This window comes from Cajanus cajan, chromosome 8, assembly GCF_000230855.2.
Source record: "Cajanus cajan strain Asha chromosome 8, NIPB_CcT2T_4, whole genome shotgun sequence".
In the NCBI taxonomy this organism is placed as follows: Eukaryota; Viridiplantae; Streptophyta; class Magnoliopsida; order Fabales; family Fabaceae; genus Cajanus; species Cajanus cajan.
The window spans coordinates 16313253-16329476 of record NC_138524.1 but is presented as its reverse complement, the minus strand read 5'-3'; the positions used below and the strand labels follow the sequence as shown (position 1 = coordinate 16329476).

Genomic DNA, 16224 nt, shown 5'->3' with positions numbered 1-16224 from the left:
GCTTTGAAGTTGAATTATTGTATTGTCCTTGTAATTTTATGCATGAATTATGATTGAATTAATTTGATGATGAATTGCAATGTTTGAGGGTTAGGAATAAGAGATTTTGGGTTTTGAGTTTATTGGATGTATGATTTAGAGATTTGGTATGCTTTATTTAATTTTGAAAATTTTGGTATGAACACATCTCGGTATATAGATGATTGCTCTTTATGCGATTAACCTAATAAGGTTCTGTTTGTTTGGTTGAAAAGTAGACATTTAGGGATACAATTTAGACTCAAGAATTACGCACATAAAATATTAAGAAACAATTGAGTTATATGAGTCACAAGATAAGTCTCACATTCTGTGTGCAAAAAGTTATGTTTAAAACTTATAGGCCTTGTAAGGACCCTTCAATGATCGTATTAGGTTTCATGGTAGTCATAATAGTCACAGCCTTAGATGTTAGCATTCCAAGCGCGTTAAAATCACCCAAAACCAAGGTCTATATTGCAAGTTATAATCAAATTAATTAGTGAACAAATGTCAAACTGTCAGAATAACGCTAAAATACTATGATTTTGTAATTTTTAAAAATAGTAGATGGTAAAATCAATTGTTGAGGTTAACATAGATGTTATAGATAATTATCTTAACTTTATAAGAAAATTAAGACCAACTTAATAGCATAGGCACATCTCTAGATAACACGTTTATACAACACAACATCATAAGTAGAAACTTAAGATAATAAGAGATAGTTTGCGAGTTGTAATGATGAGTTGTTTTATTCTTTAAGTGTTTAATCTTGAGACCTTATGCCTATATGTGAAATGAAATGTGGATTTTCAACTCAAGAATGAAGTGTATAATGTTTGAGCATTGATGAATGATGTCATAATGCTATAATATGTGATGAGTGAATAATATGAGTAATATTATTAATATATAATGTTATGTTGTGTGAAGATGTTAAATGAGAAATTATAGAAATGTATGATGAGATGTATTAATATGAGTATATGATGAGATATGGTGGACAAGTTCAGTGTTGTAGATTGGTACATGAGGAGATGAGTTGTTGCATATTGTGTTGTTGTGATGTAAATGTTGAGTCCATGTTCATACTTTATTTGTGAAATAATGAATCTATGTAGGTGTGATAACCATGGTGGGGAACCTCTAACAGGAATCAGAGACAACCATGGTCGGCTGTAACACTTCGATAGGACCCTGATTGACATCTTCTAATTGAAGGTGATTCGGGAGGAATCACTATAGATGGGTGGTCCCTACACTATAGATGGATGGTCCTGTTCCGTGGCTCATAGGCTATTCCATTTTAATGATGATGATGAGATTGATACTATATACATGTAGAGTTAGGAGCATGCATATGCATGAGTCCTTATAATTATAACTTTGATTGAACAAAGTATTTAATTTGCTAGTTGTTGATTGATGAATGAAAGCATTGATAGTATGATAATAAGAAATTCATTGTCTTAGATGTACTTGAGAATTTAATGCATAATTGAGAATTTAGTTATGTTGTGTGTATGTGTGTTATTCTTAAACTTCTTATATGTTGTGTGGATGAGATGCATTTTCACTCCCTATACTTATGTGTTTGTGTTTGGACTGATCGCCATTTGTAAGAGTAGATAAGATACATGAAGATGTATTCGATAAAAGAGAGACTTAGAGCTTCACTTGTCTAAGATTTTGCTTTGATTAATGCAACATTGAGGTGGAAATTATATTTTTAATATTTTATTGAAATTATTTAAGTTTTGTATAATTATATTCATGTTAAAATTTTGTTCAATTAAACGATCAATTTATGCTTTGTTTTAATTTTATACATTATTTTGCAGCCCTCCTTTATTTAATAAAGTTATTAGAAAAGAGTTGTAAACTCCTTTACTAATAGTGATGATTAAGAAAGTTTATAACTTATTAGAATTAAAATTTTATTATTTAATTAAATTCTTAATTCACGTATTTGGGATAGAAATGTGTCGTACTTGTGTGAATCTATAAGTACTAATTTTTCTTATTTAATTTGATCATTGGAGTTAATTAAAATTTGAACAGAAGTGGCACAAATTGTTGTCTAACATTGAGACATAATAAATGAATTTTTTTTCATTAATTTGTTAAAGACTTAGAATATAGTTTAATTTTATTTAATTGTGTTTTATTTTATCAAATTTATATTGTAATATTGTTTAATTCAAATTGAACGTCCAATGTAAATGTAAATATAAAATACCACTCTACTAAAAGAAAAAGTATAATATTAATGACAAGAAATACAATCTAAAGTTAATTTCATTCATAAATATTTTTTTATATTTTTTTCCTTTTTTTTTGTTTGCATAAAATACATTACAAAGTATGAAAAAATAGTTGTAGATAATAATTTCTTGTACAACTATATTTACTTTAAATGTATCAAAAAATATGATTAATTTCACATACAACAATTTTTTTCGTCTTAAATACAATGGTTGGAATCCTGTTTCAATTTTTATAAAAGATCTAAGGTTGTCTTCCAAACAAAGGGCACAGCAACACAACACTTGGTCTATCAAAAAACAAATATCATGTGTTGTATTTGGTGTTAAGGATTCTTAGCCTGCAACAATCACACATTTCTTGTATATAATTAGTTAGATAGATAAACAAAATTATATAAAAAACAAGATAAAAGAAATGAAACTAAGCTAATATTAATATGACTGTATGTAATAAAAAAATGATTAGTCATAAAAGTTGTATATATCACATATTTTTAGTACAAAATATATCATTATAGTAAGAAAATATTAATCGGTAATATTCTATATTTTTGTTGAAAACTTATGTTTAACTATATTAAAATTTAAAATATAGTTGTTGAAAATCCATATTAGTTGTTTGATTATATATATATATATATATATATATATATATATATATATATATATACGCTTTTCTTTTCATATGATGGTATAATTCATCCTTCTATTAACATAATTTTACTTTTATTTAACAAATACATACAATAATAATATGATGAACTAATATTTTCTCATCATTAATAAATGAAATTTTCTGTAGTGCTTATTTATATGAATAATCATCTACGTACAACTTATATCTATAAAAGAATTAACAATATTTATTTTATTTATAATAAAAGACATAATTAAATAAATATTTTCATCAATAACTAACCAAAAGAGATTAATGTATGATGTTATTTGACCAAAGAACTTGTTTTTTTTTCAAACCTAGTTATTATGTTTCATTTACATGTAATGAAGGAGTTAAGAAAGGTACAAATAATAATTTAAGAAAGAAAATGTTAGAATATATAATTTACATCATACTTTAAGTAGAACAATATGACAACACAAAAGTCATGTTTTGTATGTTGATTAATTACTTTATGTAACTAACTTAAAGAAGTTGATTAGGTAATAATACTTTGTTATAGTAAGAAATGAGAATAATGAATATTGATGTTCAAATATAGTTTTATTGGTTAAAATTAAAATTAAACACATGCTTATTTTTAAATGATCATTTGACAAGTAACTAATTTTTGATCATCATATAATTTCGTAGTCAAGATCTATTATTCTCACATTAATCTTAAAATTATAGTTATTCTTGTGTATATATTTTTGTAAACCCAATATATGCTATTAATATGCCAATTATAGTATTCTATTATATCTAAAGGGATCAACCATTATATATGTATGATCAATCATTTTTTTAAGGTGGTTTTTTTTTTCCTTTTTATTATATGGGAACCTGAAGATATATAACAGAAAGACAAAGACATGTTGCAATACCTTTTTCAAATATTTCTTGTGAAGTTTGAGTGCAGCGACACAAGCTTTCTTGGCATCGAGATTTCCATTTACATCATTCAATATCTGAGGATAAATAAATTAAATGATCAAAAAGAGAAGTTACTAAATATGAAAAAGGAAACTATATTTGTTATAAAATATTACAATTATTTACATAAATCCTATATAAATAATTGCATTGACCCTAACAGTATGTAGATTATCATCTAAAGAAAATAATTTCTCTTTATCTTTTTTATTTCTCATTTTATATCAATGTAGTTGATATTTTATAATTTAGTGTCAACTTAAACATAATAAGTCATATGAATAAATCCAACCTTGACAACATCATCCAAGCCTCGTGCTTGTTGGAGTAATATTGCACTTTTTTCTTTAAGCACACTAGCAACAAGGAAAACAGATATAGGAAGAGGAGGTTCTTCACTATTCTTTCCTCCATTTTTCATATTTTCCCTCTCATACTTCCCATAGTGGCGTAATGACTTTAACCTTCCTTTATTTTCCTCAGATTTTTCATCATCTTCCTCATACAACCAATACAAGTCAGGATCATATTCTAGAGCCCACATCATCTGTTTAAAATTTTAAGTGATTAGTATCACAATCACCTCAAATTATTTTTACTAGATATAAAGGAAGAACTAAACACATAAGAAAAATCATGTAAGAGACATAAAAAGAAAAATTAAGATATGCATAATTGTGTTGATAAATTGTAAAACTTTTTTATATAAAAATTTGAATTTATATGTATAAATATTAAAACATAAAGTAAGGGCCATATACACATCCCAAAAATATATGCATGAGACAAACTCGAAGAAAAAAAATAAAATTGTATCAATAAATTGTATAACCATAATTTTTTTATATAAATATTTAAATTTACATATATAAATTTTAAATTATTTAGCAGGAAAAAGTAACACCTATATTGTAACACCTAACGTTTTTGCAATTAAATTAATTATATATTTTTTATTATAAAATTAAAGAGATTGGTTTTATAGATCATTTTGACATTAAAATTATATATTTTTTTTATATTTATTTTAATTAAATTATTTGTGAATTGTTATATAATATATTGTTTTATATTATTATTATTATTATTATTATTATTATTATTATTAAATGAAGGGAAGGAATATGTAACTAGAGTCAAGAGTTAATATACGTGAATGAGTTAAGTTTGTTATTAAAAAGAGAGAAGCATTAGTTCTTTCCTTTTTCAGGCACTTTCTTATTACACTCTGAAGAATCAAGGAGATGAGAAGCTACACGAGATCACCCCACAACTCCATTTGCTACACTCAACACCAAACAAGGTAAGGGAGGAGTGAAAATTCTCGCTATAGGACATAGGATAATTGTTGGTTAGTGAGGTTAGCTTCCAACTCTATGATATATGTGTTGTATAAAGGGATAAACCCCAATTGTTTTTTTGTTGTTTGTTGTCTTCCTCATGATTCTTATGCCCTTGAATTATTATGAATTGTGATTATCTATGCTAAATTTCATACATCGAGCCCTTTGGGTATGAATTAAGTTGCCCGTGGATTATTGTGGAAACCCTAAGAGTATGCATTTAAATGGTTATTATGTGAGTAATTAATAAAAATGGATAATGGTATGAAATTCATGTCTTATAGATGTATTGTATAAGTATTTTAAAGTGTTTTATTAATTGAAATGCATTCTTTACTTAAATGAAATGAGTTGGTTAAATGATTATGATGTTTGATGAGTGTGAGATAAACAAGAATGTTATTGATATATTGATTGAATGAGATACATGAATTGTGCAAGGAAAATAATATGTATGATAAATCGTTGTGAGTAACAGTTGTAAGCATGACAATTATATATATGAAAAATCGTATGCATGGTAAAACGTTAAATATGTGTAATGATTATGTAATGATAGAGAGTTTATACGACATGCATCATATGTATGCAAATCGATAAATCATTAATTGTTAAATATGCACTACACATATCTTGTGATTGGTATCACATACATGCAAATCAAGAGCTCGTGCCCATTGCATATCATAATTACATGTGACTAAATTATATATGGATATTTATTCTATGATGTATTGTGAATGAGTTATTGTTTTTGATAGTGTTAAATATATGTTTAATATTGACACTGTTGCTATAAAGAATGTATTGGGTGTGCTTGACTATTCATCTCTTATTTCATGGCATGAGTTAGAGTGAGAACTTTTCTCACTTCCCTTGTTTCATGTTGTTGTTGTTATGAATGTTGATGCATGTAAGGTTCACCAAGATTATGATGAAGTTGGTGAAGAGACTTAATCCTTGTCTTGAGAGTATTTTGATAGGATATGTGATATCCTAACTTAGTCTAGAGATGTTCTTTCTTAATTTTTATGATATTATTTATGTTTAGTTTTATATTTTTACTTTAGTATGGAGTTTGTTATGTGAGACTTTATCGCATGTAAAAATTTCACATTGATTATTATTATTTTTTTTATAAGAAAAATAGAATTAACAAGAGTACAATAGATACTCTAACCCATATACACAAAGTATTTTAGAAAAAATAAATAAAAAAAGTTAATACATTTCACATCGATTATTTATACATGGATTTAAGGATTTTTATATCCTTTATTATGAATTTTAAATTTATAGACATATGTGGGGTAAAAAATATCAGATATATACTTTTACTTTTAAATATATAGTGTTCATGAAGAAACGGTGTTATACATTTGCACACTTAGACAAACACCAACCTATTCCAATGAGCATATAATATTAATAGATTGACATAATAATTTTTTTCAACTAGGACTTTAAATTTCAATTGTAGTTGTATCACGAATATTTGTTATCCAACTATTATGCCTCATTAGTTACCACTAAAAGAAAAGTTACAATAGCATCACATGAAGGGATACCTAATTAAAAATATTGATTACTACCACTAATTTTTAATGAAAAATAATATAAACATGAAAAGATCGCATGATATATCATATTAAAATTAGACATTACATTCATATTGAGGGAATAACTTTTATTAATTATAAGTAACTCGATATTTTTTTTTCAAGAAATGTGTTCAAATAAATAAAAATAAATAAATAAAGCATACCTCCCAAAGGTATAATGAATCGCAAAAGGAGAATTCTCGTCGAAATAGAACCATTATCATCCGAAAAGCAAATAGATAGTCACCTCCACCAATTTGTTCTGTGCTCCAACAAAAAAAAAAAATAACTTTGTTACTTTTTATTTTTTTAAAACATTAATTGAGAATAGTGGTAACAAATACCGGAAAGTATTCAACACTTATAGAATGAAAATGCAATGATCATAACAAAATATGCATTATTAGAGAGACAAATCATTAACTATAACATTACTATAACCAAATAACAAGGACTAAGAATGATCTTGTTGTACTTTCCCCTCATCATTTTTTAAAAATAATCACTTATGAAAAACTACATGATTGTTAATAAAACTCTGAATTGCTTGAACATAAATAAAAATGACATAAGAAAAATACCTATATGTTGATGAAGTTTTGGATCAATTACTTGAGTAATTGTTGCCAAATTACTTAGTTGTGTTTCGACACCAACAGAATTACCGGTGCATCTAAAATTTCCTCGCTTAAAAGTTAAACAATGTAGATAGTAAGGAACAAAGATATATAAAATTGATTATAATAAGAATTGTATCTTAACAAATCACATGAAATCCTAGAAATTACTCTTTAGACACATTTTGTTTTTCTACACTTTCATTGTTGTATATTTGCGAACAATATGGTAAATTGTAATTTCATACAAGAATGTGAATTTTTAAGTACGACTTAATTATGTTTGTTTAATAATAAGTAAAGGGAAATGACACAACAATTTAGTTTTGTAACATATGAGATTAGAGTTTACCAATCTACGCATTAAACGTTCAAAGCACCAAAACGCATCAGCTTCGTCATTGAGGAGTATTATCATAGGAGAGCATAAGTCACTCATTCCTACAAACATTATAATCACAAGGAAAAAATTACGTTAGTTACAAATAATAGTTACATTTAAGACTTCTTTGGTTTGAGAAAATATTAAGTTTTGTTTTTCTTTTCTCATTAGCAATCACAAAAAGAAAAAAAATGCTACTTTAATTTTCCTTTTGTTTCTTATTTTTAAACAAAAGTATTTCTTATACGAATCCTTGAAAATAAGAAATAAAGTAAAAATAAGTTAATATTTTTTGTTATTTTTTTTTTATGTAAATTAGAAAGAAAAAAATCTCTCAAACCAGATAAATCTTTGTTTCTATGACATTACAAGTAAATCAAAAGTAAAACCATAATCTAAAAGAGTTAAGTCTTTATTTTATTTTATTCTTTTTCTAAACCCAATGCCTGATTTTCCCCCTTTTAATTTTTTTTTATTTAAAATTAATTATCTCATCTAATAAAAATATATCTATAAAATTAAAATATTGCATGAAATTAGTTTAATGCATACAAAATTATTTTAATAATAAAAAATATTAAAATATAAATATTTGAAAATATAATTTTTAAAAATGATGACATTGCTACCATACATTTATGTGATATCAAAACTCCTTGTACTCAAACATTATAAGGTGTCATTACTATTCATTATCTAATGGAAAAATGATTTAATTATGAATATTATCGTTCCTTTTGACTCACCTTGACCATAGCCAACATCCGAATCTATTCGAGAATAAACAGAGAGAATATCCCATAGTTTTGACAAATTCTCTTTCTTTTCATAAAAAACCAATGTTCTATCGGTGCGAACAACATCAAGACCTGAAATATGTATTTGTACAAGAATTATGATTATTTATTTTGCAATTTACATGGTAATATGATTTCACCTCTCGTCTTAAGAAAACTTTTAAAAATTAACAATAATGTTAAATCATTATTAGTCATTTATTAAATCAAAGTCAAAGTACAACTTAATCAAGTCAAACTAACTTAAAATCTATTTGAATTCCTACACCATTATATTTCATACATATTTTGAACAATAGCATGAGACAGGAACACTTTATTAGAAATAACAGAAAAAACTATGCAACATGAAAATAACAATTGAAGGTTAACTATGAAACATGAACAATGTGTTATATACATGCAAAGATAGCTAGGGTTGCCTAACTATCTAATTGAGTATTTATAATATCTCATAAAAACAAAGCAAAACCAATAAACAATAGAAGGTTACCTACAAGTGTGTGCATGTTTGTTCTTACATACAAAATGAAATTAGGGGCATGGATATTTAGAATTCTGAAAGATTATTGGGGTAAACAAGTTAATGAAGCACCTATTTTTTAAAAATGTAATTAAATAAGAGCTCATTTATAAATTTGAATGTGAGACTCATTTAAATAAAATAAAAGAACTTATTTGATAATATTTCCATGATTCTTATTGAAATAAATTGAGAAAAAACTTATAGAATGATCACAAGTCACTTTCATATCCTCAAATTAACCATTTCAAAAGTCCCTAAATTTTTATTACATGGTGCAAGTTGACATAATTCATGAGGAAAAAAATTGCAAGAAAATGTTCTCCCCAAAACATGTAGATTATAATTTTAAAGATTAATAAATTAACAACATTTAGTGTGAGAAATATATTATAGTGTATTGAGAAACAAAAATAATCACAAACCTATTTGATGTAGCGTTAACAGCCACTGAATTACTGCCTTGTCAGTTATTTTTTCTACGTTATTTACAGCAGTACTCTCTTGAGGTAAAGTAATCACTCCATTCTCTGGATTATTTTCTAACAAAACTAATGGATCTTGAACTGGTATACCATCTTCAGTAACTACAGGTGCTGTGATAAATCTACCACTTCCTATGAGAGGAAACAATTGACGACATTCTTCCTTCCATGTAGCATATTGCTCCCTAACAACATTGTCATAAGAGTTATACAGTTAATATCATCTAATAAATTTTGAATTAAAAGCACAACAATCTTAAATTATAAACACTATAAGAAATGTTATATACAGTGACATATACGAGATATCACTATAGATATAAAATATATATATATATATATAAATCTATTTGACATATAATTATACATAATTTTAGTGTTGATTTTGAATGAGATTTAATACCATATATTGGATCTCACTATAACTTATACCTACACTTATTAACAATATACCAATATATATCATATCTATAATGTAAGTAAAAATAATTTTTAATAATAAATATTGTGTCATTATAAAATGTGTATCATTATATAACAATTTTTTTGTAGTAAAAATAGCATTGTATTGTCGTTGTATAATGTAGGTGGCATTCCATTTTTTTTAAGGAAAATCTGCATTGGATATTTAAGTGATAGTTTAAAGATATGTTTGAGTAAACTTCACTCGAAACACTTCTAGGAAAGAGAAAAAAAAATGGAAGAACTTCTTCATAAATAAAAAATAGTTTGTGCATAAATTAACTTATAGAAATTCTATTCAATTAATTTCTCTAAAATCTTATTTTTAAGTCATGTATAAGTTAGTTTTAATTTATCAAAAAACTTATTTTAATTTTCTTTTATATTTTTCTATCCTAAAATTGGTTATGGAGAAACTTATCAAAACAAATCCTAAATGTTTTGTGATGTAAAATGTTAACCAAATAGATCATAAAATTGAGAATGTTTACCTTCGACGTTGTCTTATCTCATCTCTTTCTTCAAATGTACTCTTGGGATCATAGCAACCAAGTAGAAATTCCCAAACTTCTCCTCTAATTGATGGATGGATTCCCTAATTTGAAAAAAGTAATGAAGTGAGAAAAATTATTCTTGAGATTCCTTATTGCATATACTAACTTGTTTATAACAATCTACTTTTTAAACCTCTTGATTAAAGAGTCTTGTTAGAATATCTATATATATGCATTGAAATTTCTGGTATCATAATATATAGTAATAAAACCTCATGTTCTAAAGAAAACCAAAAACCCAAAAGCATTAGGTATTAAGTTTTAACTTCTGTGCATTAGTTTTACTCAAATAATGAAGGTTGCTAATACACCTGATTACAATGTAAATGATCATAGAAAAAATAAATAAATTTCATGTACTTAAACACAATAAAGCAACATTTTAACTGCGAAAATGGAATTACCCCACGGTGGATTCGACTTAGAGTTTTGCCAATATCCAGATACCCTTCTGGAGAAAATGCAGCATGCCATTTTCTTGCACTTAATGTTTTGCCAGCCTGAATCATATGACAAGATGTTTAAACTAAAAGCATATCATATCAATTAAACAAAACTAAAAAATCAAAATAAATCTAAAAGTTTTCAATCGAAGGTATAAAATTGTTGTAATATAGTGTAAATTATCTACACACACATAATATACTGCTTATTGTCATACCATCAAGACTCAAGAGTAACTTTATCAATACTCATTTCCTTCTTTTGCAAGAGATAAAATTTTCCAATAATGATTTTATCACTACGTTCCGAACACACCTTGTAATAAACCAAAAATAACCATGAAACTATCCTAAAAGCAACAAGTACAAACTTTATTTTCCCTTTAGAAAAACACCATCACCACAACCTATTCACCATTCTACTAAGGCCAAACCATTTTAAATATACTTTTATACAAGTATCCAATCTCAATAACTAAAAAGCACAAGGTTAGTTATCTCCATTTGAAGAAAAGCTTCATTCAGCTTATCAACTTTTCAATCTCAATATCATGATGACTTGAAACGTTTCACTATAGAAATCAACAAAAACTAAAATCAAAGTACTCAATATTTACAATTGATCAACACATTGATAAAATTGAATTTACACTATTATTTATAGCATTTTTCTTTGATAATGTGCACACATATTTTTATTTTTATTTTTTATTTATAATATGTATGATGTATCTATATGGAAGATAAACATACCTTGATCCTAAATCGAGACTTGGGAACATCAGTGCACTCAGGGCGGGTTTCATAGAAAGAATCAGCGGGAGCTCCAGGATCTCTCCACATCCCCAAAACCAAAATTGTTCTTAAGAAAAAATTGTGTTAATTTTAAGGAAATAAATATCCTTGCCTACAACCAGGAGCTGGACCCCTTTGAAATTATCAAGGAAACCCAGGAAATAAATTTTTTGTAATGAATTCAAAGGGGACCCAACCAAAGGTTCGATAGGTAGGACTAAACTCTAAAGCCACATACAACAAAAATGAAAAAAGCTTTTTTTAAAATATGGTTTTTGCTTTTTCTATTTTTTTAGTAGTTATGATTTTGTGGGGTTAGCAATGGTGATTGTGTTTGAGGAAGGGAAGTCATAATACCCTGTCAAAAATGATTCACAACCTCACAAACTCAAACATTGGCCGTTTAATGCGTACATTTACACAAATTAATTTTTCTATTTCTCTCTTTCTCTCTCTTCCTTTGTATCTCTCTTTATCTCCCCTCGCTTTTGTTTTTCATTTTTATTTGTGTACTTTTGTATGTATATGATGACTTATAATTTAGTCACGTCCAAGTACATGTTTCTTATGAGAAATTAAAGCCTCTTTCGTTTACTTATTTAAGTAAATGATATTGTTTTACGAGTCTGAAGAATGAGAGTGATAGTAATATAACCATGAATAAGTCTATGTAATTAATCTAATTTTAGGGATAAAACGGATTGGTTACATATATAAAAAGTGACCAACCAAGTAGAGCTAAACTGAAACAGTGATGTATAAATTTTGTTCTAATCAAACACGAAGATATGCTGCAATTACAGCGAAAACAAAATACATGTTAAATTTATTTTATTTTTTATTTATTTTAAAGAACCTTTTAATTAAATTATTTAAAAAAATACAAAATGTTCTTCAAGGCAATAAGTTAGATCAACATTGAAGATAATTGTCCTTTTGTGACCACTTGCACGATTCTCAATACCCTCTGTATATATTTTAGCTATTTTTCATTTTGTCAATCACTCTGATTTACTTTTCTATATACAAACACATACATACACAGTATATAATTACATACGCAGTGTTTATATATATATATATATATATATATTAATTATTTTTTCTATTAATACTATTTCTATACGCTTCCACAAAAGCTAAATATCTTTCTATAAACTTTTTAAGTATCCAAACTATACAAAGCTTTTACGTTAGTGACGGAATTGAAAACTTTAATTTGGCTGCTATACATCTCAATATATATGGTGAAATTCATTGCTGAAAAAAGTTGATAAAACTTACCAAAGAGGATTATTGGATCATAAAGGGAGAGAAGGCTGAAGTGTAAAAGTCATAGAAAAATTAATGTTTCGGTGTTAATTTATCACGTATTGGCGAAGGATCAAATGGAACACACACATCGTTAATTATCATTGCCGCCACAAAAAAAGCTTCATATTAAAACTAAGGGGTATGGAACATGCAGTATAGACTTTAGTCACATCATATTTTGTAATTATTATCTTGTTTAGCCCTATGTCACAAGACATGAATATTCTTGATAACACCGAAGCAAAGCACAAACCCACATACCAAGTTATGAGAAAGATTCCAAAAGAGCTCATACTCCAGATAATAAAAGTGAACTTGTGCTTTGCACCAGAATCAAAGTAAACCCTAACAGAAGGGAGAATAATAAAAAGTTGTAATAGCTTCACTGCCACAGTTCCATGCAACTCACACCTACATAAACCCTTATGATGGTTCAATGTGAGTCATCCCTCTAGCTTCAACATTTCAAGGTTGCAAATTGCAACACCTCCTTTCTACTTTTCAATTGCTTTGTGATCTTCACTCTCTCATGGCCACCTTCATGTTAAGGTCTAACAAAGCAGTTCATGCCTTTGGCTGGCTCTGTCTCCTGCTGATGGTGCACAAGGGTGCTTCCTATGATTTCATTGTTGGGGGACAAAAGGGTTGGAGTGTTCCAAATGACCCCAGTTTCAACCCTTTCAATCAATGGGCAGAAAAGAGCCGTTTTCAAATTGGAGACTCCCTTGGTGAGTTCTGATTCAATATGTAGTCCTTATTGCTACTTTGAAACCTTTTCGTTTAGATCCAAGTTGGATTATAAAAAATAAAAAAAATAAAAAAAATCCAAGTTGACATATTTCTACTTGGACAAAATAACTTTTACTTTTCAATTCATCATTGTTGATATGTTATAAATATCAAATAATGGTTATAAAAACTACATGAAGCCTTCTTTTTTTGCTGGGGCATCAAATTTATCTTCCTCAGCTCTTCCTCCTAATAGAAATATTTGCATAAAGTTTTCGGGTGCATATTCTAGGAATAATGATTTTTTAGACACCCCACTTTTTTAAAACCTCACTAACACTCATCATTTCTTTGTGTTTTTTTTTTTCTCTTTTTATCAGATCATATCACTTATCATATACTTATATTTTTCTCTCTTTTATTATTCTCTTTTTAGATGTCAAATAGGTTTTTAGATGTCCAAAAATCATTTGTTTTCATCCTGGACGGATCCATTTGGAATTGGATTTTTGTTGGGGCAACCTTTAACTTTTTCTTTTAACTTTTCTTTATATATATATAATTTGTTTTCATAATTTGAAATGCAGTAAAAAAGATCAATTCATAGTATGAATATTGTCAGTTTGTCACATTACTTCAAATTTTTTATTTAATCACTGCTTATTTGCTCTCCAAAATTCCCCTATCAGATACGCCCTAAGAGTTTCAGCCTTTACATATGTTTATTGCAGTGTTCAACTACCAATCTGGCCAAGACTCAGTGCTCTATGTAAAGAGTGAAGACTATGCCAGCTGCAACACAGGCTCACCTTATGCAAAATACTCTGATGGCCACTCAGTCATCAAACTAAACCAATCAGGGCCTCACTTCTTCATAAGTGGCAACAAAGATAACTGTCTCAAAAATGAAAAGTTGACAGTGATTGTGCTAGCTGACAGGAGCAAAAACACAAACCAAACAACCAATGCTTCTCCACCCTCACCACAATCACCATCATCTCCTTCACCAGCACCTACTGGCCAAGAGGGTCAATCTCCCCCACCAGACACAAACCAAACACCAAGCCCTGTCAGTGAACCTCCCCCTCATCCTAATGCTGCTGCTTCAGCCTTTGTCTCCTTTGCTGCCTCTGTTGGAGCATTCATGGCTTCAGTGCTGGTTTTCTCCCTCTAATAAGTTTGCATGAGTGGTTGAGTATTAATTTCATTTTATTATTTTTTTCATACGATTCTTTTTTCTGTTCTTTGTTTCCTATACTTTGAGTTCATGAGCTGTTCAACTGGCTGGTCTTTGGTTCAAAGTTGGGATGATGTTTGATATTTGTTTGTGAAGATTGAATAATAAGCTGACAGTAATATACCCTTTTGTGTGCTTCTTACTCCATGATGTAAAAATGCTGTGCATATTGAAATGAAATAAAACGTACCAATTTTTATTTGATTCACCTGGGAAATGTTTCGTGAACAGTATAATAAATGAGCCAATGACAAATTCTCTCGTCTGTTTTGAATATACATGTATAAGCCATTTTCCATTATGTACGTCAAATATCTAACAGTATTATCCAAATCAATGGTGTCAAAAAGAGAAAAAGAAATATCATTTATTTTCACCGTGTGGGATAATATCATTCACATTTTGGGTCCCATTTTAGTTTTAAGTTGAAATAAAGTATACTTTTAGCAACAAAATAACGTACCTTGCTTTGTGGAAAGAGTCAAGAGTCCTGACAATAACAATAATAATAATAAAATTAATAATAAAAATAAAAATACCTTCGGAAATGGTTTTTTAATTGTTTTGGTGGCCATACATTCTTTAGCAATCTACTATTCAATTATTCACTTCACATTTACATGGTTCTAGTACCCTCTTGTGCCATATTGGTAATGCAATAAAAGTGTGAAAATGCAATTTTAATGCGATGAAACATGGACAGTGAAAAAATTATTGGTCGTGCAGGACAAATTGTGTATAAACAATTAAAAAGAGAGGCTTAAGCAGAATGTTTCCAGAAGCCTTATTTAGAACATAAGAAAAAAGCAAGAAAAATTGGTAGTGCAAATGATGCTTTTGTTGAGAATATTAAGATGCTGGAAGTATCACCCCCTGCATTTTAAGGTAGAGACACTTGTTATTTTCACAAATGCAGTACCACAAATGAAGTCTGCCTTCAATCCAGAAAAAGGTGGAAGGCCTGTCCTATTTTGTTGATGGTGCATTTCTTAAACCTATTAATGAACTGGGCAGAAAAATAAAAAATAGATGTTATTGCAATGTAGGAATGAAACATATT

The 16224-nt window shown here is 27.8% G+C and overlaps 2 protein-coding genes across 3 annotated transcripts; one reads left to right on the top strand and one right to left on the bottom strand.

Annotated features, from left to right (window-relative positions):
- Positions 1 to 2301: 2301 nt before the first annotated feature.
- On the bottom strand, positions 2302 to 12198 carry LOC109809648 (rab GTPase-activating protein 22). 2 transcript variants are annotated; one of them, XM_020373017.3, is made up of 11 exons: positions 11843 to 12198; positions 11051 to 11146; positions 10584 to 10687; positions 9571 to 9815; positions 8572 to 8694; positions 7796 to 7884; positions 7408 to 7513; positions 6991 to 7088; positions 4175 to 4429; positions 3834 to 3917; positions 2302 to 2645 (listed from the first exon to the last, which is right to left on the bottom strand). In XM_020373017.3, exons 1-11 carry the CDS (start codon positions 11930 to 11932, stop codon positions 2622 to 2624), a joined length of 1314 nt encoding a protein of 437 aa, XP_020228606.1. In that variant the 5' UTR covers positions 11933 to 12198; the 3' UTR covers positions 2302 to 2621. The 2 variants fall into 2 exon arrangements, with proteins under 2 accessions (XP_020228606.1, XP_020228607.1); XM_020373018.3 differs by having other exon boundaries at positions 2302 to 2626; positions 11843 to 12197.
- Positions 12199 to 13633: 1435 nt separating this feature from the next.
- On the top strand, positions 13634 to 15372 carry LOC109809298 (early nodulin-like protein 9). Its single transcript, XM_020372559.3, has 2 exons — positions 13634 to 13926; positions 14659 to 15372. Exons 1-2 carry the CDS (start codon positions 13728 to 13730, stop codon positions 15099 to 15101), a joined length of 642 nt encoding a protein of 213 aa, XP_020228148.1. The 5' UTR covers positions 13634 to 13727; the 3' UTR covers positions 15102 to 15372.
- Positions 15373 to 16224: the final 852 nt, after the last annotated feature.